This window comes from Pelobates fuscus, chromosome 1 (assembly GCF_036172605.1).
Source record: "Pelobates fuscus isolate aPelFus1 chromosome 1, aPelFus1.pri, whole genome shotgun sequence".
NCBI classification, from domain to species: domain Eukaryota; kingdom Metazoa; phylum Chordata; class Amphibia; order Anura; family Pelobatidae; genus Pelobates; species Pelobates fuscus.
The window spans coordinates 414754301-414780826 of record NC_086317.1 but is presented as its reverse complement, the minus strand read 5'-3'; the positions used below and the strand labels follow the sequence as shown (position 1 = coordinate 414780826).

General features: G+C 40.3%; 1 protein-coding gene across 1 annotated transcript in view; it reads right to left on the bottom strand.

Moving 5' to 3' along the window:
• Nucleotides 1–7240: 7240 nt before the first annotated feature.
• CALCOCO1 (calcium binding and coiled-coil domain 1) overlaps nt 7241–26526 on the bottom strand; it is a 36815-nt gene continuing 17529 nt past the window's right edge. Inside the window, exons 9-13 of the mRNA XM_063428446.1 lie at nt 23161–23286; nt 19254–19349; nt 18522–18627; nt 17972–18180; nt 7241–9131 (exon numbers count right to left, since the gene is read on the bottom strand). Coding sequence (XP_063284516.1) covers nt 9126–9131; nt 17972–18180; nt 18522–18627; nt 19254–19349; nt 23161–23286 — 543 coding nt within the window. The 3' untranslated portion in view covers nt 7241–9125. The remainder of the gene's footprint in view (nt 9132–17971; nt 18181–18521; nt 18628–19253; nt 19350–23160; nt 23287–26526) is intronic.

Below are 26526 nucleotides of genomic sequence, written 5' to 3'. Positions count from 1 at the left end.
CCGGATGTGGGAACTAAATCGGGATGACGAAATTAGGACATGTTCGGGGGCATGAAAATATGTTCATCTTATGTGCAGAAACAAATACTAGCATCATATATATATAGATAGAGATATACATTTCCTTCCATAGTGAACTTAACATCGGGATCTGCGTGTACAAGATTAGGGGAAAAAAAAAAAAATTATATATGAAAATCATCTCTATAGCATTATAAGATTACAGTCATCTAACACCTTTCATTTTAACTGTCGAAAACACCCCCAACCATTTAGTACAACTGTCAAACATTAATTGTTTTATATTAAAGGGGCTTTCCTTTTATTAAACTTTGCAATAGAGTGCACTTCTCTTCAGGGCCATATGTCAATGAATTGATTGCATTAATTATTAATTGTTCATTCGGCAGAGCAGAGCAGTAATATTAGACATTAAACACTCTTCAATTGCAGTTGCTATAAAGAAGCAAAGTGTTAAGTGCAGATGACGAATTAGAGAGTATTTATAACATACAATGATAGGATATGTGTGAAGATAATGCAATTTGCTCTGTAATGAGGAATAAAAGACACAAAAATGTCATTTGTGCCAGTGGCATGTACATAAAACTGGTTAATTTGCTTTTACATTTGATGCAGACAGTGGAGCCTAAACCTGGTGAATTTAAATGAATAAAAAAAAAAAAAATCTGTTCATGAATGCTTTACCAGTTCTAAATGCACATTTCCATTTCTCGTATTATATTACCTGCTTCTTGTGCTTCAATAAGCCAAGCTGGCACTTTTATACAGCCCTGTAAAGCAGAGTGAAAATGATATTGCTTGTATAATTCCAGGGGAACATTCCATATTTTGAGATTCCATTTACTAGGTCACATGGGCTCTCACTCTTTGCACTTTCATTGAATACATGATACCAGTGGATCTTAACTGGGTTTTTTTGTTTTGTTTTTTTACAGGGTCCAAATTATTTACATGACATTAGCCTGGTGATCCATTTAAAAAAAAAAAGCTTTACCCTTCCTTTCCTCGGTGAAGGCATTACCGTAAACAATTTATTGTGGGCAGTTGCCTGGGTGCTGACAAATATGAGGTGCCTATTCAAAGCATTACGGACCCACTGGAATGACTTGAGGACCTGGTTTTGGGTCGTGTCTCTGGGGGATAGGATTACTGTGTTACATTGACCAAAATGAAACATTGTTACAGAGACTAAGGCAATACTTCTTAATGTACATGCCCACTTTTAAGGATTTAGGCTGGCAGAAGGCCTCACTGAGAAGCAGCATTGCTAATTTAGGGTGTCCTCTTGGGTGGCATTCACTCAAAGCTGTGTGCACCAATGACATCACTGAAGTGAACGCATAGTTATGCACCGTCACATTATCCAGTATCACTCCTACCAAAAGGGTAAAACTCCACTGAAATAAGTTTAACATAAAGACAAATAGTAACTAAACTTTACACATATATCCAGCCACATGCAATCTTTACACACATATACACACATTAGTAACAGAAAAGATTTACTCTTCTGGACTTCAAAGTATATTTAAAATGAAATGTTTATTGAAAAAAGTAAAATGTATATGTATATATTACGCAGACCACGATATTGTGCACAAATCTGCCATAAGCAATCACCGACATACAACTTCCTTCTGGTGAGGAGGTGAGCCTCCTGAGGTCAAGGAGGCTGTATAACACTTTATGGGCTAAGCAGGTGACTATTTAAGGCAAATTATTGCACAATGTGGTCTATGCTATATAGACACCTGTTTTTACGTTTTGAATAAACATTATGTTTTAAATCTACTTTGAAGTCCAAGAGAGTCGATCTTTGGTGTTTCTGTTGCTTGGCCAAATGCTTGCCACTGTGTTTAAATTGACTCTGGGACACCACTTCAACTTCAACACATGCAAAAATGGAATCTGTTTGACACAACCCAAGTACGCAGAAGCACATTTTTCTATGTTTGCATAACCGCACATTACACATACAAACAATCCTATATTTTGTATATGTAATCACACATACATTATGCAGTCACTCATGTATACACAGACACGCAACAATTAACACACACATTGCATTTGCATACATATATACATGTATGTGCATTTACAACCATTACATGTATGTCTGCTAGGGACATGCTAGCATAGTATGTGGGGTTCAGGCCATTAAGGGGAAACAGTTTGCTTGCCCCAGGCTATTCTCTGGCCTGTTAGTTAATCATATACATAGGTCCAAATTAGAAGAAGAAAAAAGAGTGGATGGAAGGAGCAGCAATATGTGCTTAAAGGGAAACTCTCTTCTAATATTCATTTTTTAAGCATATAATGTACTATTTTTTTTTAAACTTTCTTTAACTCTACCTTTTATCAGCGGCAGAACTCACTAAGACCCTCCTCTTTTTACTCAACATGTACTTAGTTAGCGTTTGGCAATTGGGAATAAGACATTTCTTTATACAGTACCAATATATATAGCTGCCTAATTGACAGCCAAGTTTGTGTGACTGTAGGAAAAAATAAGAAGAAACCTATATATTTAAAAATGTAATTTAGCTAAAAGGCTGGATGCATAGGATATCTGCACCATAACCATTTCAACACCCTGAAGTAGTTTGGGTGTTTAGACTGACTCTTTAAACTTTTCAGAATTATTTGAGTATTTTGTCAAAGAAAACCTTTCATGTTTTTTCCTTAATTTCAGTGTAAATGTTACATTTGTATTAAATTGATCTTGTAATTAGAGCTTTACTTTAAGCCCTAGTATCTCATTAACCAACAATCACTAATCATAATGGTCAATGAAATAACTTAATGCGACTTTTAGTTTTTACTCTGAGAAGATCTGCCTGCATGAAGATTCTCCTGCTTCTGTCGTCACTCAACCCTCAGCATATCTGTGCCTGTGTCTATGCTGAAACTTGACTGACAGATGATAAAGTGGGAGTTTAAAGAAATAGCTAAATATGTATAAATTTACTAGCAATTCTGCTGGCACAATGCACAAATTAAATGTTATGCTCTTTAAAATGAGCATAAACTATGTGTTTCATCTTTTGAATCCAGATTCTGTCATAATATTTTCTTTCCAGGGCAATGATACACTTTGAATTGCTGGGTTTACATTTAAGTGCAGTATCAGGACATATTTTAAAGCGCTGCGGAATTTGATGGCGCTATATAAATATCATAATAATAATATTTGTCCCAGGTTACGTGAGGATGATAGCAGTAGCACTCCTGGGCTGCAGGCGTGATTCATGACTGCCATTAGTAATTCCCTAACTCTCTCCATATTTATATGCCAGGCAACTCTCTCCTTAGGACGTCACCTGACATATCAACAAGGTTAAAAACCCTTTATTTACTTACCTGATCTCAGCGCCGAGGGACTGGCTCCGCCTATTGAATCAATGCTTTCCTATGGGGATAAAAGCTAACGCTGGATGTCCTAATGCAAAACGTGAGGACATTAAGTGTCAGTTACTGGACCAAAAGTGAGCTGAAGTGGTATGGGTGCCTATAGTGTCCCTTTAATTACAAGTACCAGGCAGAATCATTGTATGTTTTAGTTCCCTTTGCACAGCAGCTGGAAGGACGGGAAAGTGGCATTCTCTGGGACTCCAGCTGCTGTAGAACAAAACTTGAAAAAAATATAACAACAAAACACATTTCTGCCAAACATCTTGCCTGGTTTTGCCTTTGGACTTTTAAATTTAAATGCAGTCAGTAGAGCCTGATTAAATGCTCTCCTTGAATCACCCATGAGCACTAATAGTATTCAATATCATTCTCAATGTTTACTCAATAAGCAGCAAGTGGTGGTGATCTGACAAGGATGTCTCGTAATTGAGCAATTCTAGCCTAAATGTGGTACGTTGGCCAATAGCTCGGTGTTTAGCGAATAATCTCTTAAAGCTTTTTAAGAGCAAAACACAATGACATAATACGGGCAACTGATCTTGTTAAAAATAATTAGGGGCAGTGATATTTCCAGATGAGTATATGTAAAGCCCTATGTGAACACCATTCTGTTTGCAGACTTGTTCACATCATGATCTGTTTCAATTATCATTGACAAATGGTGCATTAAAGGATTTTGATAAATCTCCTGGATCTGCCAAAGGCCAAGAGGCCAGAGACTAAGTACCTTTAGCACTCACACAATGTGTCAAAGCCGACATCATTGAGTGTGTTAGCATATGCTTATAAAATGTCCTGAAAGCACTGAACAGAAAGAATCACGTATCATAATATAATACGGCATATCAAAGGGTGACTGGCCTTAGTTAGCCTCTCGTATGCAGTGTTAATGTAGTAACTTAGGTTGATAAAAAGACATAATCTCATACATTTTCAGAGTGACCATCCTCATGAATTGTGCATAAAGACGTGCCATTTACAGCTAAGTCAAACTCATCAGTGCTTGATGAAATGAGCGGTCTTTTTTTTTTTTTGTAAGTGGCCCAATAAGTGCAATAATGTAAGAGTATGAATTAGATGATTCAAGTGTACTCTGTAAAATTAGATCAGTTAAAAAGCATTGTACATCATGTTGGCTCTTAAAGCATTCAGCATGTTTGGTATCAGTGGCCAATTTGCTCATTAATTGCAGCTTATTCCACATCGTCATGTTGGATCTTAAAATTAAGCACAAGGGAACTTAAACATTCTAAACATCTTCCCTGGCTTATAGGGGGACTACAAGCTCCAGAACCACTACGACTTCCCCATGGGGAAGCACTGACTTGGCTGAGATCATCTATGATGATTATCTTAGCCAGAGGTGGAGTGGCAAGACTGATGAGTCCGGGTAACCAAATGTATTTAAATTATGGATCATAGTACTCCTTTCATGTTTAGGATATTGTGGATGGATAAAATACCCTCAGGCATGACCAGGCACCCAGACAACTTCATCTCCTTGAAGTGGCCTGGGTGCTGTGCCCCTGATCCCTTGCTATAAAATGTAAAACACTGCAGTTTCAGAGAAACTGCATGGGGACATCCTCTGGAGGTGGTCTTCCAGACAGCCACTAGAGGCGCTTCCTGTATTTTCACAGAGTTTAGCTAATTGGAAATGGTGTTGAGCATCCTCAAGCTGTGTACGAGGATGTCCAGCATCTTTTAAAATCTCAATAGTAAAGCATTGATTCATTGAGAATTGATCAGCATGATTTCACTGGAGGAGGAAATGGATCCACCGCTGAGGGACTTAGGCCCTGGAAAGAGGTTAGTGTTAAAAGGGTTTTTAACTATTTCAACTTGAGGGGGAAGGGGGAGGTAGGGGGAAACTATAGAGTTAGGAATAAAAATTTGTATTCCTAACACTATAGTGTTCCTTTAAATGCACTTGTATGCATATTATAGAATTCTGCCATACAAAACAGAGTTAAATTTTATTTAGCTATTTTTTCATCTGCAAACTATCCTTGCTAGAGAGCCTGCAGATGTATTGATGATGAATTATTTTTTTAACTTACCATTCAATAATAATAATAATCATTCTTATTGTGAAATTATGGGCAATTGGGCATGATGCAACTGCTACCGGAAATAGACAAGTTCAGTAAAAAAAAAAAAAGAGAGAAAGCACATAATACATTATCTACTCATTTGATAGCTGTCTGGCTATAAAAACGCTTTAGATTTTTGTTGTTAAAGTCTGTTTAAATATGATTCTTCTGTACTGTTGCTGTGTAACAGTTACATTTCTGTACATGAAAATACAGAATTTATGTGAGCTCATCATTACCGAGGCAATTTGTCCTCACCTTCAGAAGATAAATCAATTTCAAAAAAATAAAGAAAAGAAAAAAAAGCATGTGATTTACCAGACACCAGTTAAGAATACACAGATTATTTAATGCAATATTTATATTTTTCTCCTTTCGGTATCACTGCTGATATGCATATCCTCTAGCTCTCAGCACAGACATTTCCGCTACCTTTCAGCAGCATAGGAAATGTAGTTCATAGACATGTGGGGTTCTGAAACTAGGCTTCACTGCCCCCAGCCTATTGGATGAAAATCTCCACACTCAGTTAATTAATGCAGTCAGGGGATTGATGACCTATACTTGCAAATTGTATGACTTCATGGCATATTTATTATATGTGTAAATCAAAAAAAGAGCTTGATGTTTTCTGCATTTTAAAGATGCAATTAATCACAACTTATATTGCATACATTAAGTAACAACGTATGTTTTTTTTTAGTGTTCAGCATGAATGGTGAAACATTTGTTGTATACAAAGGGAAGCGTGGTCTGTACACATATTGGCTTGGCATTTACATCTGATAAATACCTTTAAATATATAATCAATAAAATAAAATGATTGTTCTAATGCCCTATGGTCTAATGGCAAGCAATCTGGGTGCTTAAAGTGGAACGGTCAAATGTTATTTATTTTATTTTTTTACAACTTGGTACCTAACTATTTTAATATTAGACAATGTTTAATTTTATTTGCATTCTTTGCTAGGCTGTCCTCACAAAGCCAGATAACACAAAGTAAATTGCTTTAACCCTGATGGATTAGTCCACGCAGGCCCAATGAAGATGTATAAGTGCATACTGCACTATGAAAGCAGATGTCCGAGCTCGCAGGAGTACACCAGGAGCGTCATTGAGGACAACCGAGACATGGATATGTTTTGTTTTATACTTAATGTTTAACTCTGCAGCACAACCACTTCAGTAAGATAAAGTGGTTATAATGCTTAGAAACCCTGCCCCTGCAGCCTTTTTTTCACATTTTTTTTAATTCAGGAAATACATTTTTTTTCTGTTAAGGCTACGAAGAGAGAATTGTTGATAATTTAAAGTGAATTTCAAATTTAAGGTCAAAATAGCTGAACTGGAAAACTATGGGCAGTGGATGCATGGAATAGCCTTCCAGCTGAAGTGGTAGAGGTTAGCACAGTGAGGGAGTTTAAGCATGCGTGGGATAGGCATAAGGCTATCCTAGCTATAAGATAAGGCCAGGGACTTATGGAAGTATTTAGAACATTGGGCAGACTAGATGGGCCGAATGGTTCTTATCTTAGAAACATTCTATGTTTCTATGCTTCCAGTTTGGCTGCTTTTGCCAATCTTTAAATTTGTACTGAATTCCAAACAGAGCACTCCCCCTCGCCATAGAAGGCACCTGTGTAACAGTGGTGGAGCACTGGGGCAAGTTCCTGCACTTCCCATTCAGACATTGCGTGTGGCATGGGCTGCTCCCTTGACGCCCTGTAAGAATGCTCGGATGTAACATCACCCCAGCCCGGCATCAGTACAGGCATTCAGTGCACAGACTGATCCCAGCAGCAAAGCACTAGACACCAGGGATAAAAGCCTTAATAAAAAACAAATGTTTGCAAGAGTTTATATGAATGCAAGTATATGTACATGTGTGTGTTTATGAATATAAATGTGTATATGAATTTGAGCGTGTGTCATTAAGTGGGAATATGTCTGCGTGCATATGAATTTATGAGTGTGTCTGTGTGAATATGCATGTGTGTGTTTGGATGTGAGTTTGTGAATATGAATTAAAGTATGTGTATATGAATGTTTATGTTTGTATATATGAATGTGAGCATGTGTAAAAATACAGATCAGGATGGGGATCTGGGAAATTTACATTTTCACTCCAGGTGACAGATAACGTAGGTGTACCTCTAAATACAGTGTCAAATCTTCTAGTGCCCGACCCTCAGGCAAGTGTATGCTCTAACTCCTAGATAAAGAAAAAAAAAGACTTATACCACTTCTGATTTTTTATATCTGGGGTCTGAATTAAAAACAAACCAAACCCCCACCAATCTATTGGGAATTTAGGTCCCATCAGATTTAGTGCCAGGAGTTGCCAGTCTTGCTGCACTACAATTCCCATCATGTTCGGTGACATTCTCACTGTGGCTGGCAAGAGGTATAATATATGTCTGATGGGCAATCGGATAGTGAGACAACCAATTGCTATACAGCTAATGTGGAACATAGCTCCATTAAATTCAACCAATGGTAAGAATAGTTCACAATAGCTTTATATAGCAAATTATCATTTTAACGGAAACAGAAATGTAGCACTTGAAATCATGCAGCCCTACAGTAAAATTCTTTATTTTTGTATTTCTTAATAAATCTACCCCTCCTTCTGAGAAGCTTTGGATTGCAGATTTGTCCTCAGTGCTTGTCTATGGGGAACATTTGATTGTACAATGTCCAGCACTAACAAGGACTAAGTGCTGGGCAAAAAGGGGTGGATCTTCATTTGCTGCAAATGCCAATAATTAATTAATGCATTATAAAATATGCGTTTTTGGAGTTTCCCTTTTAATTCAACTGCACACCTCAACTTAACCTTTTCTCTAATTCAATTGGTTAGTTTTAGAACAATATAGAGCTGGTATTTGGTAACCATAATAAAAACTATTACCAAGAAACAAAAATAAGAGGATTTTGCAATGTACTCATCTCCACTGAGCCTACTCATCAGTTTCAATTTAGCAGAACAGGTTTTGTGGCCAGTGATTATGAAGCATTTCAGTAAATCTTAACATATTTAAAATCAATATTCTTTTACGTGCTACTTTCCATCCAGAAAAACAGTCATTGGGAGTACAGCATATTAAATGGCAAGAGATGCACAAACAATTCAAAACAAGGGATATTTTATCATGACGTCTGACTCACTAAAGAAATGATAAATAAATATAACTCAAAATTCATACAATACTTACAAACTGGTGTTCAAACCCTACGTATAATAGTTGAAGAATAACCAAAGAAATTGAAACAGCATACTGAGAAGTTGGCACTTAAGTGTTACCTCAGGTTAACAAGTCATACTGGGAATGTTCAGTAGAATTTTAAGTAATCCAAATGGCTTTGGTGGAAGTAGCAGTAAGTACGTAATCAGAGGTCACTCAGCTTACTATAGCTAGATTTTGAAAGGTAGGTGATAGTGTGCAATGCCACTTAATTATAAAGAGCTGGTGAGGGCACTACAAGCGTCAAGCCTTTTCTTCAGTGCCTCTTTTCATTTTGCATGGTGCATCTTTTTCTACAAACTTCCACAGGCTTGCAGTTCTCCTTTTGGTCAGCTTGGTGTTGGCATTTTACCACTACAAAATTAAAAGAAAAGAAACAAAATTAGTGGTACCAGGCTGACAAGCAATCACAATGCCAAAAGGTGTTACAGCATAATATCAACATATAAATGGGGGTGTCTGGAGGTGTGGCTAGGGGTTACTTCATATTAACCTACTGTAATAAAAAAATATTATAACAACAATTTTAACAACCAACACAATTTATTCACACAAGTTGATTTGTAAACGTTTACTTTAAAGGCACATTGCTATGAACTTTAGTATTTTGGTTTTCTGAGATGTTAGAGTTATTTATAGGGGGAACACTGGAATGTCAAATTATGTCAAATTGATTCTGCTACTACATGTGTTGTTAATGTCTTTTTTTCTTTCTTTTTTTTTATAGATGTCAACATATTTTGCAGTGATGTACAATGGTGATCAAACAAATATTATTATTATTATTGCCATTTATATAGCGCCAACAGATTCCGTCTCTGAATATATTCAGAGTCTTACAATCATACCGTAATATGACAAAGAAAGGGTTAATATGGTGTGGTTTGTGTTGTACAAACTGTTACAGCCAATTGTCTGTTTTTTTTCTCCTTTCCCTGCTCTCTGTCTCTTTTACTCTTCTTAAGGTGCCTTCTCTATCACATTCTCTTTGCTATCTCACCTGCTCCTCTCCTCCCCCTATGCTTTCACCATCACAACTTCCATTTTGATTTTATCCATTACACTTGCAAATTGCTCTGCGTCCTCCTCCCTCCCTGGACCCCTATTCCCTTTCTTCTTCTAAGTCTCTCTCTGTCTCTGACTGCAGGAAAAAAGAATCTAATGATGCTTAAAATTGATTCTGAAGCGTCCTGACAATGCCGTACATCTTCCCCCACCCTTGCCTGCCATCTTTATGGCCTCCGGCTGTAAAAGTCCCTTTTACTCCCACTGGAGAGAGGCGGATTTATATGGCTGCACAGGCTGCAACCCTGATCCATTTGTGCCTTACTCCACACCATGTCGGGGGGTACATTTTGTATGGACAATGCTGTCTCCTAGATTCCCTGGCACATTGCAATAGAGCCCCGACAGTTTCAGAACTCACATCTACCGCACTGCTATACGGTATACAAGATGCTCTCTACATCGGAAAACAAATAATATCTTTTTCTTTGAGGGACAAGATGAATGAATACGTGACTTAATGAGCTGATCACAATGTCAACCTAAAGTACCCCAGGTACTTGAGCCACAGTGTACAATGTTAACCTGCACAATGCATATAAGTATCTAGACCTTTCATTTAAAATCTTCATAATAGTGCTACCATGACCAGTTAACTGAGAGGGCAGTGCACATAATCAGGACAGTAGGGTCCCAATGAACCATATCTACACAGATTCATTTGATAGGGAATTTTATTGCTGTGAATCTCTGTAATGTATTCACGCACATCAACATGTGGAGCTCCTAGAAAAAGAAAAAAAAAAGATTTTGGGCCCAATATAGGGAATGTCTTTTCTAAATAGAAACACCTGTGAAGTATATAATTCCCTAGGTAGGTAGGCTTACAAATGGTATGTGGAATGTATTTTACTGTCCACTGCATTGGAATTATAATAAACACATTTAAATGATTATATTGTTTCTATATGCTGTCTGTACATCCCCATTAATGATATCTAAAACTAAATATCTATGACTAATGAGCTATATCAGTTAACTCGAGCGAGTCAGGCTATACTGAGACAGTTTGCAAAAAGCGTGTGCCCCCAGGCTACCGCTCCCTACCCCATTGGATAACGTGATGGTAACTGTACACATTATATTCTTGTTCTACTGTCCTGCACTCAGTGAACGGTTGTGGTATTATTACTTTCTTTAGAATGGATGCTTGTTTGGGCAATGTGCACACCACAACCTGTTTTGTTTTTTTTGGTCTAACTTGTCTTGTTACAATTACTTGTATGAATCTGTACCTTCCAACATAAGATTAACTATAAGATGACCTTAGGCGGCTGCCTAGGGCCCAGGGACTCCAGAAGCATTCGTTTGCTTGGCCCCATTCACCATCCCTCTATGAAGAATGAAGGGTGAACTCCAAACCAGTAACCTGCATAGGGATCTTGATTATTCTCTGGCATCTGCTGCACAGTGCATCTTAAGAAAAGAGTTCCGGTTTGCAACTGCTCTAATCCTTATATTTTCTAATGTTTCCAATTATTGTTAGTAGTTCATGTTATTAATGGTATTTGTCTTATTGATTCCAATAGCTTTTTCTTTCATTCACTTTTGATCCTACAATACACATCAGCACGGCTTTTTGAGCATGACAACGTATCCCATGCCAGCAGATGTTTTTTTTTTATTTTATTTTTTAAAACAAACTTGCAAAGCTTACACTGCACTCTATGGATTTTGGGTAAGGATGTGCAAATGAGCCTCTCAATATCATTAACCTCTGTATCCTCTTTATATCGGTATCTGAAATCAATACAGCATTGGGACAAACCCAATTGAACACCACTAACAAGCCAATGTCATCAAAAAGGCCATACAGAAAGCAGTGTTTGTTATTAAAAACATATTGTCATATATTGCCCTTCATTCATCTATTTACAAAATAATGCTGTACAGATTCAGCTGCTATGACACGCAGTGGCCAGGGCAATGGAAGGGGTAGATAAATAAAGTGGGTATACAGGTTAAAAGGTATCACATGTGGAAGTCCATTATCAATTGTTGCAATACAGAGAGACAATTAGCAAATGGACCTTCTGATCATATATGGGTATGCCATACTATTTTATGTTGGCACTTATGCTGTGAGATTACAATGCAATACTTTTAATGTATATCACAAAGTGCCATTTTGAAACAGTTTGTCATTGTCAAAGATAAATTATATTTATCACTAAATTAAAGTTCTTTTGTTTTGTGTTTGAAGTTTGTATTGTAAGTACCAGTAGTAAAAAGTTGTAATGTCCTAAAATATAAACATTCCTTAGTCAAATCCTGGTTTAAAGAAAAACCTTGAATGTGCTGTAGCTGCTGCCTTATAAATCCCAGAATGCATCATTGTCTTTCTGTCCTGTAGCCATTTTCAGAAACCAGTGTAGTCCCACAAGTATGCAGTTTGTCAAGGTATTGTATTGTGATAATTTAAATTGTATCTTTCCCCTGACAGAATCCTTCAGAGTTGTTTTCCAATGTAAACATATTCATGCCAGGATTCCTATTTCGGCATGTCAAGTAATTAAGACAGGTAACATTAAAATACATTTTTAATTAACTAATTGTTTTTTGTTGCTTTCATTCGATATACAGTACTAGAGCCTGTTAACTCGCATTGTGTAGAAGCAGAATTCAATATTCTTTTCATTCACACTGACAGGAGCCTTACGGGCAAAATGCCATTGAAAAACATTTTGAGGTAGGGCAAGAAGTGGTATACATTAAATGCATTGTCTTTGGATATATCTACAACAGATACACTATGGATATTTCAAGCTTTTTTTTGGAAATGTCTATTACTTAGTAAGTGAGAGGAACATGGTTCCTCTGGTGCTACAATTAATAATTTCAATTACACAAGCAAGTAATTCATGCAGATGCTATGCATCCGTAGATACTGCATAGATAATAAGAGTGGTCCTTTTCTGGGCAAGTGGATGGATAGACATTGCACAAAAATGTGCTGCAGACATTCTGCTGCTTGTGATCATAAATTGCTATAACTTGCTTAATGGACCTGCAAACTAACTAGGCATGGAGGTACATTTCATTTGACCCTTGACGGCTAGCACTTCCAGCACATACCCCACACCGCAAACAGTAGATTTATAGACTTTCTGCCTGTGCAGATTGTGTGTATTAGTGACAGTAGTCTTAGCCCTGCAAAAGAGGGAGATGGCTACTTGCAACAAAGCAGGGATCCTCTGCATAATGCTCAGACGGCGCAAGGCAGCCTTGTTTGAATGTAAAACAACGTGCTGGTGACATGCAAGCATCAAACACGCGCAGTGCGCTGTGCAATAGAAATGATATTCAGAAAACACAGAGCAGATGGGGAAATTGTAAGGGAGACAGAAAACCAGATCAATGATTCCAGTTCTAGCCACATGACAACTAACAGCACACACCCTGTGACCTGCGCTAGGACACTCAACCCTTAGGTTCATTAAGTAATTTGTAGCGAGAATAAAATACACAAATAGTTTACCTCTATCCCTTAACTACGTGAAAACGTTTGCATGGAATAAAAAGCCAGTGGGCATTCTGGAGGCGTTAAGGCTATAACACAGTAGTTTACAGAAGCATACACTGTAATTCACAGACTGTGCCTTGATCTTTGTGCAGTTGTTAATGCCTGAAGTGCCTAATTTGCCGCACTGGGAGTTTCTGACCGCTCGCTGTATTTTGTCCGCTCTGCTTTCTCCGTCTTTGTTTTCTTTAATGTATCTAAAGCTGCATCTGTATATTGCCTCTGTGGTATTGGAGAGAAGGAGGTGGTGGAGGGCGAGTGGGAGACAGAGCTGTGATGGTAAAACTGACAAAGTGCAGTGCCAAGCTGTCAGCAGTTATTGGCAATATACTTCCCATGAGGTCTGGCAATGAGGGAAAGGTGAAAAAGTAGGAGTCTAAATTGAGTTCACTTTCTCTGTGTATCTTGAAGACAAATAGATTTTTTTTTTTTTTTTAGAGTGTCCACGAAGAGTGCTCAGCACAGCCATATAATGGAGATAAAAATTAGAACAAAACATCACTGAGATTTATTATGAATCACAAAATATCTCTTTCTAAAACTGGATACATAACTAAGCTACGTGTCTCTGTTTTAGATTACCATTACAGCTTCACATGATTATTATGTAAGGTGCTTTCTGTGTCCAACAGCGGAACCCAGGTAACAATAAAAGCCAGTGAAAGTGTGTGGCCCCGCATGATCCATGCTTAATACATGCATAAACAGCTGATTTCTTTTAAGTGATTGGGTTCATTCATTCCGAAGGGCATCAGGTAAGAAGTATGCCAGAATCTTTCATGGCAAGTGAGAAAAATCATTATTCACCTGTCAATCAGTAAAAGAAGCAGCACTATCATTTAATGCAATCACTGTTCTAAGGTTTATTCCTGTGTAGGTGTGCTCATTGGGCTAGGCACTGTACTAGTAAGTCACAGAATTGTATTCTTAAACCAGGAACTGTTTTTAACGGACATAAGAAATGTACATTTTACACTAAAACAGCCATGCTGGAAAATAGCTGCATTCTGTTATTTTAACCTATATTTGACAATTCTTTTTCCTCTTGTCAATTATCCACCTTTGCCAGTTTAGTGAATAAACTCCAGTTTTATTTTCAGCATAATCGTGAGCACATATTAAAAGGACACTGTGGGCACCCAGACCACTTTATCTCATTAAAGTGGTCAGGATGCGGTGTTCCTGTCCCCTTACTCGGCAGTTAGAGAGCAACTGCAATGTTTCCACTGCAGGGTTAAGTCTGCCTCTAGTGGCTGTCTACCAAATCTTTCACGGACAGCACTGGATGTTTTCACGCTTTGTGTCCAGTGTCGTGTAAATCCCCATAGGAAAGCACTGACTCAGTGCTTTCCTATGGGGAAGGCCTAATGCGCGCACTGCACATGTGCCTTGAGCTAATGTTGGAGGAGCTATTTTTACCTTCAAAGGGACACTATAGTCACCAGTGCAACTACATGTATTCCTGACCCTATAGTGTTAACACGACCATCTAACCCCCCTGGGCCCCTCATGCCTCCATAAATATAGTAAACATCTTACTGTATTCAAGCCAGAAGCTGTAAATCTGCATGCTGTTAGACTCCGGAAAAACAAGCAGTCTGCTGACATGTGATAGCCTGATCCAATCACAGTGCTTCCCCATAGGATTGGCTGAGACTGACAAGGAGGCAGATCAGGGGCAGAGTCAGCATGATTCAAACATAGCCCTGGCCAATCAGCATCTCCTCATAGAGATGAATTGAATCAATGAATCTCTATGAGGAAAGTTCAGTGTCTGCATGCAGTGGGAGGAGATACTGAAACACAGGATGCTCGTGCACAGCAGATCTGAGTGGATGGAGGCATATTATGCCTCCATCAACTCAGAAGTCCCTCTGGTTCACTCTGAGTGACTGCAACTGGAGGTGTTCCTAGCTTTCAATGTAAACACTGTATTTTCTCAGAAAATACAGTGTTTACATGAGAAAGGCTGCAGGGATCTATAGTTCTCACCCGAACAACCTCATTAAGTTGAAGTTGTTCAGGTGACTATAGTGTCCCTTTAAGAGAGACTGTCACTTCCTTATTGTAGTACAGTACAACCTAATAGCTTGTTATAAGTTAGTTACAGATTGTGCTAAAACTATTCTAAAATTCTTTATTATTATCATCATTTATTTTATTGTCATTTATATTCTGTGCTAGGAAAAGCCATGGCACTTCTGGAGAAAATGCAGAGCGTATATGCCAAGGCATTATGGGTCAGCAAAGTCACCTCAACAATGAAATGCAATAGAGTTAAGTACGTTTTTTTATTACCCTCCGCTGCTTTATTTTTCCAGCGAATGCTGAAACAGTATTTACTGGGCCTCAGGAATGAGAAACTGTCACTATTTAGAAAGTCACAGTTCCACTTTGATATCTTGATGACTGAACTATTAGTACTGCAATTTTCCAACCCTCTGGATTTCTGCCAGCCACCTTTTCTTCCCAATGTATCCTTCTTGGGCAGCAAATATGCTACCCTAAATGATAGGCCTGTCTACTGGCCTCTCATAGTTGCAGAGTGTAAGATGCAATGTACACACTCACCAATCTAGATGATCGCTGCGTCAATTAGCATCTCCTCAAAGAGATGCATTGAATCAATGCATCTCTATGGGGAGTATACAGCATCTCCATGTACTGCAGCACTGGACTATGAAGCACCTCTAGGGCCTGAGTGACTGCAACTAGAGGTGTTACTAGCCAGCAATCTAAAAACTGCCTTTTCTATGAAAATGCAGTGTTTACATTGAAAAGAATGCAAGGAAAGGGTATAAACACCAGAACCACCACATTAAGCTCTAGTGGTTCTGGTGACTATAGTGTCCCTTTAAATTATGGAACAATCTTCAAGAATGAGTTGTTTGTTTGTTTCTTAAAAAGTGAAGATGCCTAAGATGATCCTAAGACCCATTTTATAAATCTATCCCTTCTCTTTAAAAGAATTGCTGATGTAAAAATTACCATAATTAGAAAAGTGAAACAAACGACTGATTTGAAAAAACACAAATGTAAGTTTAAAGCATTGGTAAGAATTGAAAACAACCAGATAGCATATTGTCTTTCCATCTGAAATCATAAATATACTTTTTCCAATTTCCATAGCTCTCAAAACAGGAAATCTAATTTAATAGAGAATGCTATAGCAGTTACAATTTAAGGAATATATTACAGAAAAGTAATAATAAAATAAAATAGCATGTGACATATCAGCATTAGAAAACACTATTCTGATAATCATCTTAATGGTGCATTATTTGAATATTTGTGTATATGGACCAATCCCATAGTATGATCAACAATCTATCAGAAACAAAAACTATCAAAATGGTATTAATGCTTCTACACCTGACCGCTTCCAGTGTGAGGATCCAAATTATTTTGGTGATGGAAAATACATAGTTTCTAGTTCTTATGCGAATTTGTCTCTTCATGGGGGAATAACCAATCAGATGTTTCTCATTGATAATCCTCTGAATCTGTGCCCTCTGTGCATATACTTCTGCTCGTGCAAACCTGCTCATACGTGTGCATCTGGTCTGAGTTCTGCTGAGGGGCTAAAGGATGCTGACCATATGGGAATTTTAGTTATTTAGAAGCAGAATGGATACTTTCTAGCCCCCTCTCATCCTCTCAGAGTATTTTGTTTCTAAAAAATGTTGTTGAATTTGGTCGCACAGATTATCTATGCTTTCGAAACCAGGTGAAACTTCACTTTAGTGAAAACTCAAATGTTATTTTAGGCAGCTTGTTTGCCCAACTTAAATATGAGGCTCTGTAGGATGCTATCCAAGACTGCAGTAATCTTTTTTTCGACTATTGCTATACATTAATTTGAGGTTGTGATGCTGAAGTGCACGGATTGTAATAGTAGAGTAATCACTGTGTACTGAATCCATTGGTTTCCATGGCGATTGCCTCACATTTACACCTTTTCATCACTTTCATGACTTAAACACTTGGATAAATGTCCCCCAATACGTGTTAAGAATATAAGCGAGCAATTAGTAGGAATATTATTTTGGTTTCCATGGTGATTGATTTGCCTATTTGCTTTATCCTGGGATGGTTCTGTTTTTGCAAGCATATTGCTTATTAATACATGGTGAGAATCTGGTAAGGTAGGATGTATGTCTCCAAACAAAGTGCACAATGAAGTCAGTCTAGGAGTGATCCTAAATAAAGATTTTAGACAGTATACATACGACAGACCAGTCCTAAAAAGGCATTCTTTCACTAAAATATTGTCTGCCAAATAGCCATGTGGAACTAACTCCAGTAACAACCTCAGTCACTGATTTCTCTTTATCTGAAGCTTTGTGTCTCATTAATTATTAAGGGGTGTAAGATGGACATTTAAAGACAGGCCACAACGCTTCCACGTAGTATTTCATTTTACTGCAACACTCACAGTAGATTTTCTCTCTTTAAACTGTTTGAAAGCTGACCTGGAAACCATATCTATAAGGATCAACACATGACATTTCACCAATGGGCTATCGTCTCAAGGGACTGAAAAGTCCTGTGTTCAAACTATTGTACCATTTTTCCAATACGTGGTTATGAAAGAGTCATGTTAACTTACAGAGTCAGGGCTGTCCTCTGGCAGTGGTTGTAGCTGGCAAGCAATTGGTGCTGGCTGATTGATCACAACTTTCTGAAGCTCTTTTGGAAACTGGGTAGAAGAACACTGCTGGTCACTGATTCTGCAGGCACCAAGTTGGTTAGGAAGTCTCTGCATTTCAGGAGACTCCTCCTCTGAGTCAGAGAGAGCAGCTGGTGAGCTAGATTGGCCTATTTAATAGATATAATAAAAACAATAAAATGATGGACAATGTCACTATTCGCATATAAACCACATATGTAGCACCTTCAGGTAATGGACAAATGGCTACATTAGTGATGTAATTGCGAGCAATCAGCTACTCTTGTGGGTTTCAAAGAGTCCAACAGCAGTCAGCATTAAATATTGTTGGTTTAAATGAAGATTACTATACAATCAATTAATGTGGGTAAGTATTTAATGACTATTCGTCGCACTATAATGGTGCTGGGAAGCAATGTGGCAGAGATCAACTAGGAGGCTTTCCTTTCATAAAATAAGCGAAGGAGAGATGATAGTGATAGCAGCTTACTTAAACCCCCTGTTGGCTCTTCCTCCAGCATTTTGTCTTCTTTCCACTTTTCGTCAGCAAGTTTATCCAAACGCTCCTCCAGTCTACGTACATACAGCATTAAATCCTTTATACACAAACAGACAGAGTGTTACAATCACCTGTTCAATTTACACAAGGAAATCAAAGAAACAGAAAGGCAAACAGTTACGGGCAGTGTGGCTATACTGAGTCAGGAAATGGAGATATAGACTGAACAATGCTGGCCTACAAATGTCTGATTGGTTAACTGACTCTACCGCTTTACTAAAGACTCTTCCATGTAAATACTATATTTTTCTGTTAAAGCAGTACTTTCACTGATAAAAAATCTATCCATAGACTGAAGGCATGATCTCAATGGAAATGGGAACAAGGACTTAAAGGAGTATGCCACCCACCATAACCACTACATTGGTTATAATGCAAAGAACGCCCTGTCCCCCCCAAAATGCATGTAGCCAAACCAGTTTAGAAAAGTTGCTGCTCCTCAACTCTCCTTTTTCTCACCGGAGAATGGGAAACTAAAATAGTTTTATTAAATACATTGGGTGATGTGGGCTGGGGAGTCAGCAACTAATTACAAAATGAAGAAAGCAGGTCTACCACCTGTAAAATTATTTTGATTTCTTGTTGTCATGCTGCCATTAGCCAGCAGTCTGGTGGCAGAACAGATGATTGCTGTAGCAAGGCAACAGGCTGTATATCTCTTACCTGTCTTGCTAATCTTTGCTGCTCCTTTTCCATCTGTGCAACTCTCAGAGCAGATTTCAACTCATTTAACTCTCGTCTGCTCTCTGACAGCTGCACCTGTAAAAAGCCGGGACATTCATGGGCTTATGTCTATGCACAATAAATATACATCTTTAGGTAACATTAGTTATTTTATCAATATCAGTACTATAAGAGATAAAAAAGTAAAAGTAATTAGTAACTGACAACTGACAACCCGGTCAAAGTAAGTCTCAGGGAGGGGGGGATACCTTTTAGATTGTGGGTTTTTTTTGTTTGTTTTTTAAATAATCAAAACTTTTTTTGTTTGTTTTTTTAAAGCAGTCCCTGCCTCCATTATACTGCGCCTGTTCCCCCCCTCTGCAGCCTCTGTTCCCATCATGCTGCCCATGTCCCCCCTATTCCCCTCTACAGCCCCTGCCTCTATAATACTGTCCCTGTCCCCCTCTATAGCCCCTATCTCAATACTACTGCCCCTGTCCCCTGCCACCATAATACAGCCCCTGTCCCCCCCTCTACAGCCCCTGTCCCCTGCCTCCTTAACACAGCCCCTGACCCCTCTGCTGCCCCTGCCTCCATAATACTGCCCCCATCCTCCCCTCTACAGTCCCCACCTTCATTATACTGCCCCTGTACTCCCCTATACAGCCCCTGCCTCCATAATGCTTCCTATGTCCCCCCTTGCTGCCCATGTCCCTCCCTCAACAGCCCCTGCCCCCCGCCTCCATAATACAGCCCCTGACTCCCCTCTGCAGCCCCTGGCTCCATAATACTGCCCCTGCCCACCCCCCCTCTACAGCCCCTTCTTCTATAATACTGCTCCTGCCCCTGCCCCCCTCTAGAGTCCTTGTCTCCCCTCTACAGACCCTGCCTCCATTATACTGCCCCTGTCCTCCCCTTTACAGCCCCTGCCTCTAATATACTGCCCTTGCCTCCCCCTCTACGGTCCTGGCCTCCATTATACTGCCCCTGCCCCTCCCACCCCCCAATACTGCCCCTGTCCCTACCTCTACAGCACCTGCCTCCATTATATTGCCCCTGTCCCCCCCTCTACAGCCCCTACCTCATTATACTGCGCCGCCCCCACCTCTACAGCCCCTGTCTCCATAATACAGCCCCTGCCCCCCCCTCTGCATCCCTTGCCTCCATAATACAGCCCCTACCTTCATAATACTGCCCCTGCCCTACCATACAGCCCCTGCCCTGCTCTAGAGTCTCTGTACCCCGTTCTACAGACCCTGCACCTCCATTATACTTCCATCTTCGTCTGTGTAGCCGGCCTTGCACCGGCCCTGAGCAGACATGATTGGACGAATGGAGGAGCCTTTGCAAATGTACAAGGACTATGCAAATGACAAAACTGTGCGGTTATATATATTATTGAACAGTTAGCATTTTACACTCGTGGTACAAAAATAACTAGTTAGGATTGCACATCAGTAATAGGCCAGAAACTCAAAACAAGCTACTTAGTAGACACATGCAAAAACAAAACCCAGGATATATTCAGTCAAGCAGCCATCCTGTCTATCTCCTGTTTTCCTCATTTTGCACTGTATGGACAAACAATGCTGTTGAAGGCTCTTCTTGACAATTTTTGAATGTAGGAGATTGTAGAAACCAGGATATTTCAGTAAGGACTGTCCTCCCTGGAATATGAGTACAATAAAACTAGCAGTTGGTCATATACCAGATAATTAGACAAAAGGTAGGAAAACTACGTGCCCATGTGCGCTGGGCACACCCACAATCCGCCTACTTGCTGACATGATCAGAATTAAATGATTTGGGCCAATCCAATGCTTTCCCATCAGGAAAGCACTGGATTGGCTGAAATCGGCAAGAAGGCAGGACGGGGACAAAAACTGGTTTGGCCAATCAGCACCTCGTCATAGAGATGATTGAATTAATGCATCTCTGTGAGAAAAGTTCAGTGTCTCCATACAGAGAGTGTAGCACTGCACCAGGAAGCACCTCCAGTGGCCATCTGAGGAGTGGGGGTGTCCCTAGTGGGCAATGTACACACTGTTTTTTCTCTGAAAAGGCAGTGTTTACATGAAAATGCCTTCAGGGAATGATTATACTAACCAGAACAACTACATTAAGCTGTAGTTGTTTTGGCAACTATAATGTCCCTTTAAGCATATTAAGCACGTAGACTACTAACTAGGGCAGAAAAAAAATAAAAAGGTTTGGATGTTCGAGAAACAACATGAATTTTAAATCACCATTCTAGGCACCAGAACGACTTCATCTCAATGAACTTGTCATGGGGACTGGAGATCCTGACAATTAAGTGCACTTGACGCTGACACTTTCAGCCGATCAATGACTACCCGTTGAGAAAAATGCTTTCGAAAAAAATTATGTGCCTAGGACCTCTAGGCACCAGCCTGAGGTGTCCCTTTAAGTTTTATTTTTGTATGTTACTCATTAAAAATTGTCAGCTGTATATAATTACAACCATGTAGAGTTAAAAGACACACTCCAATGAAATTTACTAGCAATCAAACTGAAAAAATGTTGCCATGTGTATTTCAGATGTCTTCACAAGTTAGTACATACTTCGCAGCATCCCTTTTGATATCAGTGGAGGCAAGCTGCACAGTGTATGACTATTTGCCATACAGCACGGCAGAATTAGTGTGGCACTTTATAAATAATAATGATAAGCATAGGGGTGCACCATGCCTCTCTGTGGGGGAAACAAGATCTCAATGTATGCAGGAGAAATGTAAGTATTAAGGTTTGCACAAACAGTGTTATTTACTAAAGTGGGAATTCAAAGTGAATTTCAAAATTTAGGCAAAAATTGCCAATTTGGAGAAATTAGAGAAATTCTCCACACCAATTCTGTTTTCAATTTGACTATTTAGGCCTTAAATTTGAAATTTAGTTTCAACTCTTTTAATTCACAACATTTCTCACGTTCGTAAATAGCCCTATAAGTTTAGTTTTTTTTTGCAATATCATGCTGATCATTAATCGTCACTTAGTTAAAGGCGCACTTTATGCAGCATAACTATTGCAGCTCATCAAAGTTCTCAGCCTATCCAAACTTTCCTGATTGAATGAAATTATAGTTTGTGTAAAATGCTTAAAGTGTGAAGCTTGGTTAGTGAGAAACACATGCATTTTTACAAATGTTGGTATGTTATATAAAATAAGACAATTAACAATAGTTTACAAGCGGTTTACCCCCAGCCCCAAAGTCTGTGCCTTTCGGCTCTGCCTTCTTGTCCTTCCGCTTTCTGAAACTCTTTATAATGGAAGGCTTGGCCAGCTTTGAGCAGGGGCGGCTCTGATTGGGGGGGCAGAGTGGAATTACGCTGGAGCACAGATTTGGGGGTAAACCATTTGCAATTGGTTAACCCATAAAGGTAAGCCAATGACATCCCGATACAAACACCACCTCGCAGTTCAAAGGTTTTCTACACCATTGTTAAGATTAATCAATTCAATGAAAAACAAGTAAGCTTCAGCAATTACAATCCTACCAAAGTAGAGTTATAGACAAGTTAACAAAACCATTGTACGCAATTCTGTACCAAAAAAGGACGTGATAAAACACCGAAAACACTTTTCAACTAATTTACCAAACCGTTAGCGTCTGCGCATAAACAGATCTAAAACCATGAACACCTCCACCAAATTGTTAATCAATTAAAGCAGATAAGCTCTATAACTTTAAAATAACATAGCAAAATTACAGTTAAACTTTCACAGAGATCACCTTTTATTATTACCGCTGCGACTAGGTTGAAAACACTCACGTGATATGGACCAAAGTCAGATAATGTTTTCATTTAAATAGTGACATTGGATTGTGATTTACCCCAGTTACTGTTTAACAGCCCAGGATTTTCCCTCTGGTTTATGCTGCTGGTACCTGACTGGCATCTTTCTCCTGGTTCAATTTGCTCTCTAGTGCCTGCCTTTTGTATCTTTCATCCTGTAGGCTGCTTTCCAAGCTGTGTTTTTCTGCTTTCAAATTTATAATCTGGTCCCTCTTGGCCTAAAACGAAAAGCAAACATTTACTGGTCAGTATTCACTTAACAGTTTTTAAGTAGTGTGGTATTAAAATAGCAAGCTGCTGACAATACTGGCTAAACCAAATACAATGGGTATAATAATTTGTTGACCGTCCTTGTGAAATGAGTATTAGGCTAGAACTGGCACAAATCTGTGAGTGTGCATGTCTAAAAATATTTATGTGTATATATCTGGAATATTTATCTGGAAATTTGTACATGTCTGAGTCTGAACCTAAGTTGGTGTGTCTAAACATGTCTGAAAGGCCCTGTACAGTTGTTTTGTTAGATGCCCCAAAATTTCAAAACCGTCTAGATAACATTTACATGGTACAGATGTTGCAGTGGTAGGGATGGATCTGTTTATTGGTCAAAACCCTTGTGCAGATTTATATTTTGAATGCTATTTGTGGGGAATAGAGTTTCTTTTAAATCCAAGGCCACAGTACAGAATAGAACTATTATCAGCCCCAGAATTTTCAGACCAACTCAAAAATTAAAGCGGCACTGTCATGCCGAATCCCGTTTTTTTTTTTTTAACCCCCCTCCCGCCTCCACTACATCCAATCGACCCCCTAGTCACCCCCAAATGCCCCTAAGCCCCCCACATTACCTATTTGTTATTCTTTATCTTCTGCCCCGATCTTTATTCAGGGCGCCGCCATCTTTGTGTGGGTAGGTGAAGTCCCTGTGGGACACGTCAACTACCCACACTACACAGACTGTAAGATTTCCGCACATGCCCAGTGAAACACCTGGACATGCGAACGGGAATTTCATCTATTCATTCATTCATCAGACAGACGAATGAATGAATAGAAAAAAATCAGATGAACAAACTAACACTGAGTATCAGTGTTCGTTTGTTCGTTCAGTTTATTACAAGGAGGGAGCTACAGAGCTCCCCACCACTTCATAAGCCCCCAGGTCCCCCCCTCACTCTATGGGGGTCAATATGACCCCCATAATAGCACAAGGGAGATTAAAATCTCCCCAATGCCCCTACTCGCTATACCGCGAGTAGGGGCATGTCCACTAAACAGCCTGTGGCTGCTCACTGTAAAAAAAAATATGGTAATAAGGGGGGGGACCTACTGCCCTCCCCCCTGGCCCCCACCCCTGAGCGGTGGGTGGGGGCCCTGATAAAACAATAAGGGGGGGACCTACTGTCCTCCCCCCTGGCCCCCACCCCTAAGCGGTGGGTGGGGGCCCTGATAAAATAATAAGGGGGGGGGACCTACTGTCCTCCCCCCCTGGCCCCCACCCCTGAGCGGTGGGTGGGGGCCCTGATAAAACAATAAGGGGGGGACCTACTGTCCTCCCTCCTGGCCCCCACCCCTAAGCGGTGGGTGGGGGCCCTGATAAAATAATAAGGGGGGGACCTACTGTCCTCCCCCCCGGCCCCCACCCCTGCGCGGTGGGTGGGGGCCCTGATAAAACAATAAGGGGGGGACCTACTGTCCTCCCCCCTGGCCCCCACCCCTAAGCGGTGGGTGGGGGCCCTGATAAAATAATAAGGGGGGGGGACCTACTGTCCTCCCCCCTGGCCCCCACCCCTGAGCGGTGGGTGGGGGCCCTGATAAAACAATAAGGGGGGGACCTACTGTCCTCCCCCCTGGCCCCCACCCCTAAGCGGTGGGTGGGGGCCCTGATAAAATAATAAGGGGGGGACCTACTGTCCTCCCCCCCGGCCCCCACCCCTGCGCGGTGGGTGGGGGCCCTGATAAAACAATAAGGGGGGGGCTACTGTCCTCCCCCCCTGGCCCCCACCCCTGAGCGGTGGGTGGGGGCCCTAATAAAACAATAAGGGGGGGACCTAATGTCCTCCCCCCCTGGCCCCCACCCCTGAGCGGTGGGTGGGGGCCCTAAAAAAACAATAAGGGGGGGGGGACCTACTGTCCTCCCCCCCTGGCCCCCACCCCTGCGCGGTGGATGGGGGCCCTAAATGACCCCCCCCCCATCAAGGTGACTAGGGGTCCCAAGCCCCTAGTCACCCCCCCCCACCCAAAACATTCTATCCCCTACCTACCCCTCTCACCCTAAAAAAAGTGAGGGGTGAATAAAATAACTAACCTGTAAAAAAAAAAAAAATTAAACTTACCATTTGACGTCTTCTTTTTTCTAAATTCTTCTTTCTTCAGCCCCCCAAAAGGCCAAATAAAAATCCATCATACCCGTCGCACTTTAAAAACAAAAAACAAAAAAAAACGAGCGCAAACAAAAATTAATCCATGTTCACCCATGGAGGGCACGCCGCGTACTGAGCTCCGCAGGGCGGGTCAAGGCTTATAAAGCCTTGCCCCGCCCTGCAATTAGGCTTAGAACACACTGATTGGTTGGTTTAAGCCAATCAGAGTGCTCTGTGTCATTTTACACAGCGTGGGAAAATTCAAAAGAACTTTCCCACGCTTGTAAAATGACACAGATCACTGTGATTGGATGGTTTTCAAGCCATCCAATCACAGTGCTCTGTGTCATTTTACAAGCGTGGGAAAATTCCAAAGAACTTTCCCACGCTTGTAAAATGACACAGAGCACTGTGATTGGATGGTTTGAAATCCATCCAATCACAGTGCTCTGTGTCATTTTACAAGCGTGGGAAAGTTCTTTGGAATTTTCCCACGCTTGTAAAATGACACAGAGCACTGTGATTGGATGGCTTGAAAACCATCCAATCACAGTGATCTGTCATTTTACACAGCATGGGAAAGTTCTTTTGAATTTTCCTACGCTGTGTAAAATGACACAGAGCACTCTGATTAGCTTAAACCAACCAATCAGTGTGTTCTAAGCCTAATTGCAGGGCGGGGCAAGGCTTTATAAGCCTTGACCCGCCCTGCGGAGCTCAGTACGCGGCGTGCCCTCCATGGGTGAACATGGATTAATTTTTGTTTGCGCCCGTTTTTTTTTTTTTTTTTAAAGTGCGACGGGTATGATGGATTTTTATTTGGCCTTTTCGGGGGCTGAAGAAAGAAGAATTTAGAAAAAAGAAGACGTCAAATAGTAAGTAAAATTTTTTTTTTTACAGGTTAGTTATTTTATTCCCTCCTCACTATTTTTAGGGTGAGGGGGGTAGGTAGGGGATAGAATGTTTTGGGTGGGGGGGGTGACTAGGGGCTTGGGACCCCTAGTCACCTTGATGGGGGGGTTCATTTAGGGCCCCCACCCACCGCGCAGGGGTGGGGGCCAGGGGGGGAGGACAGTAGGCCCCCCCCATATTGTT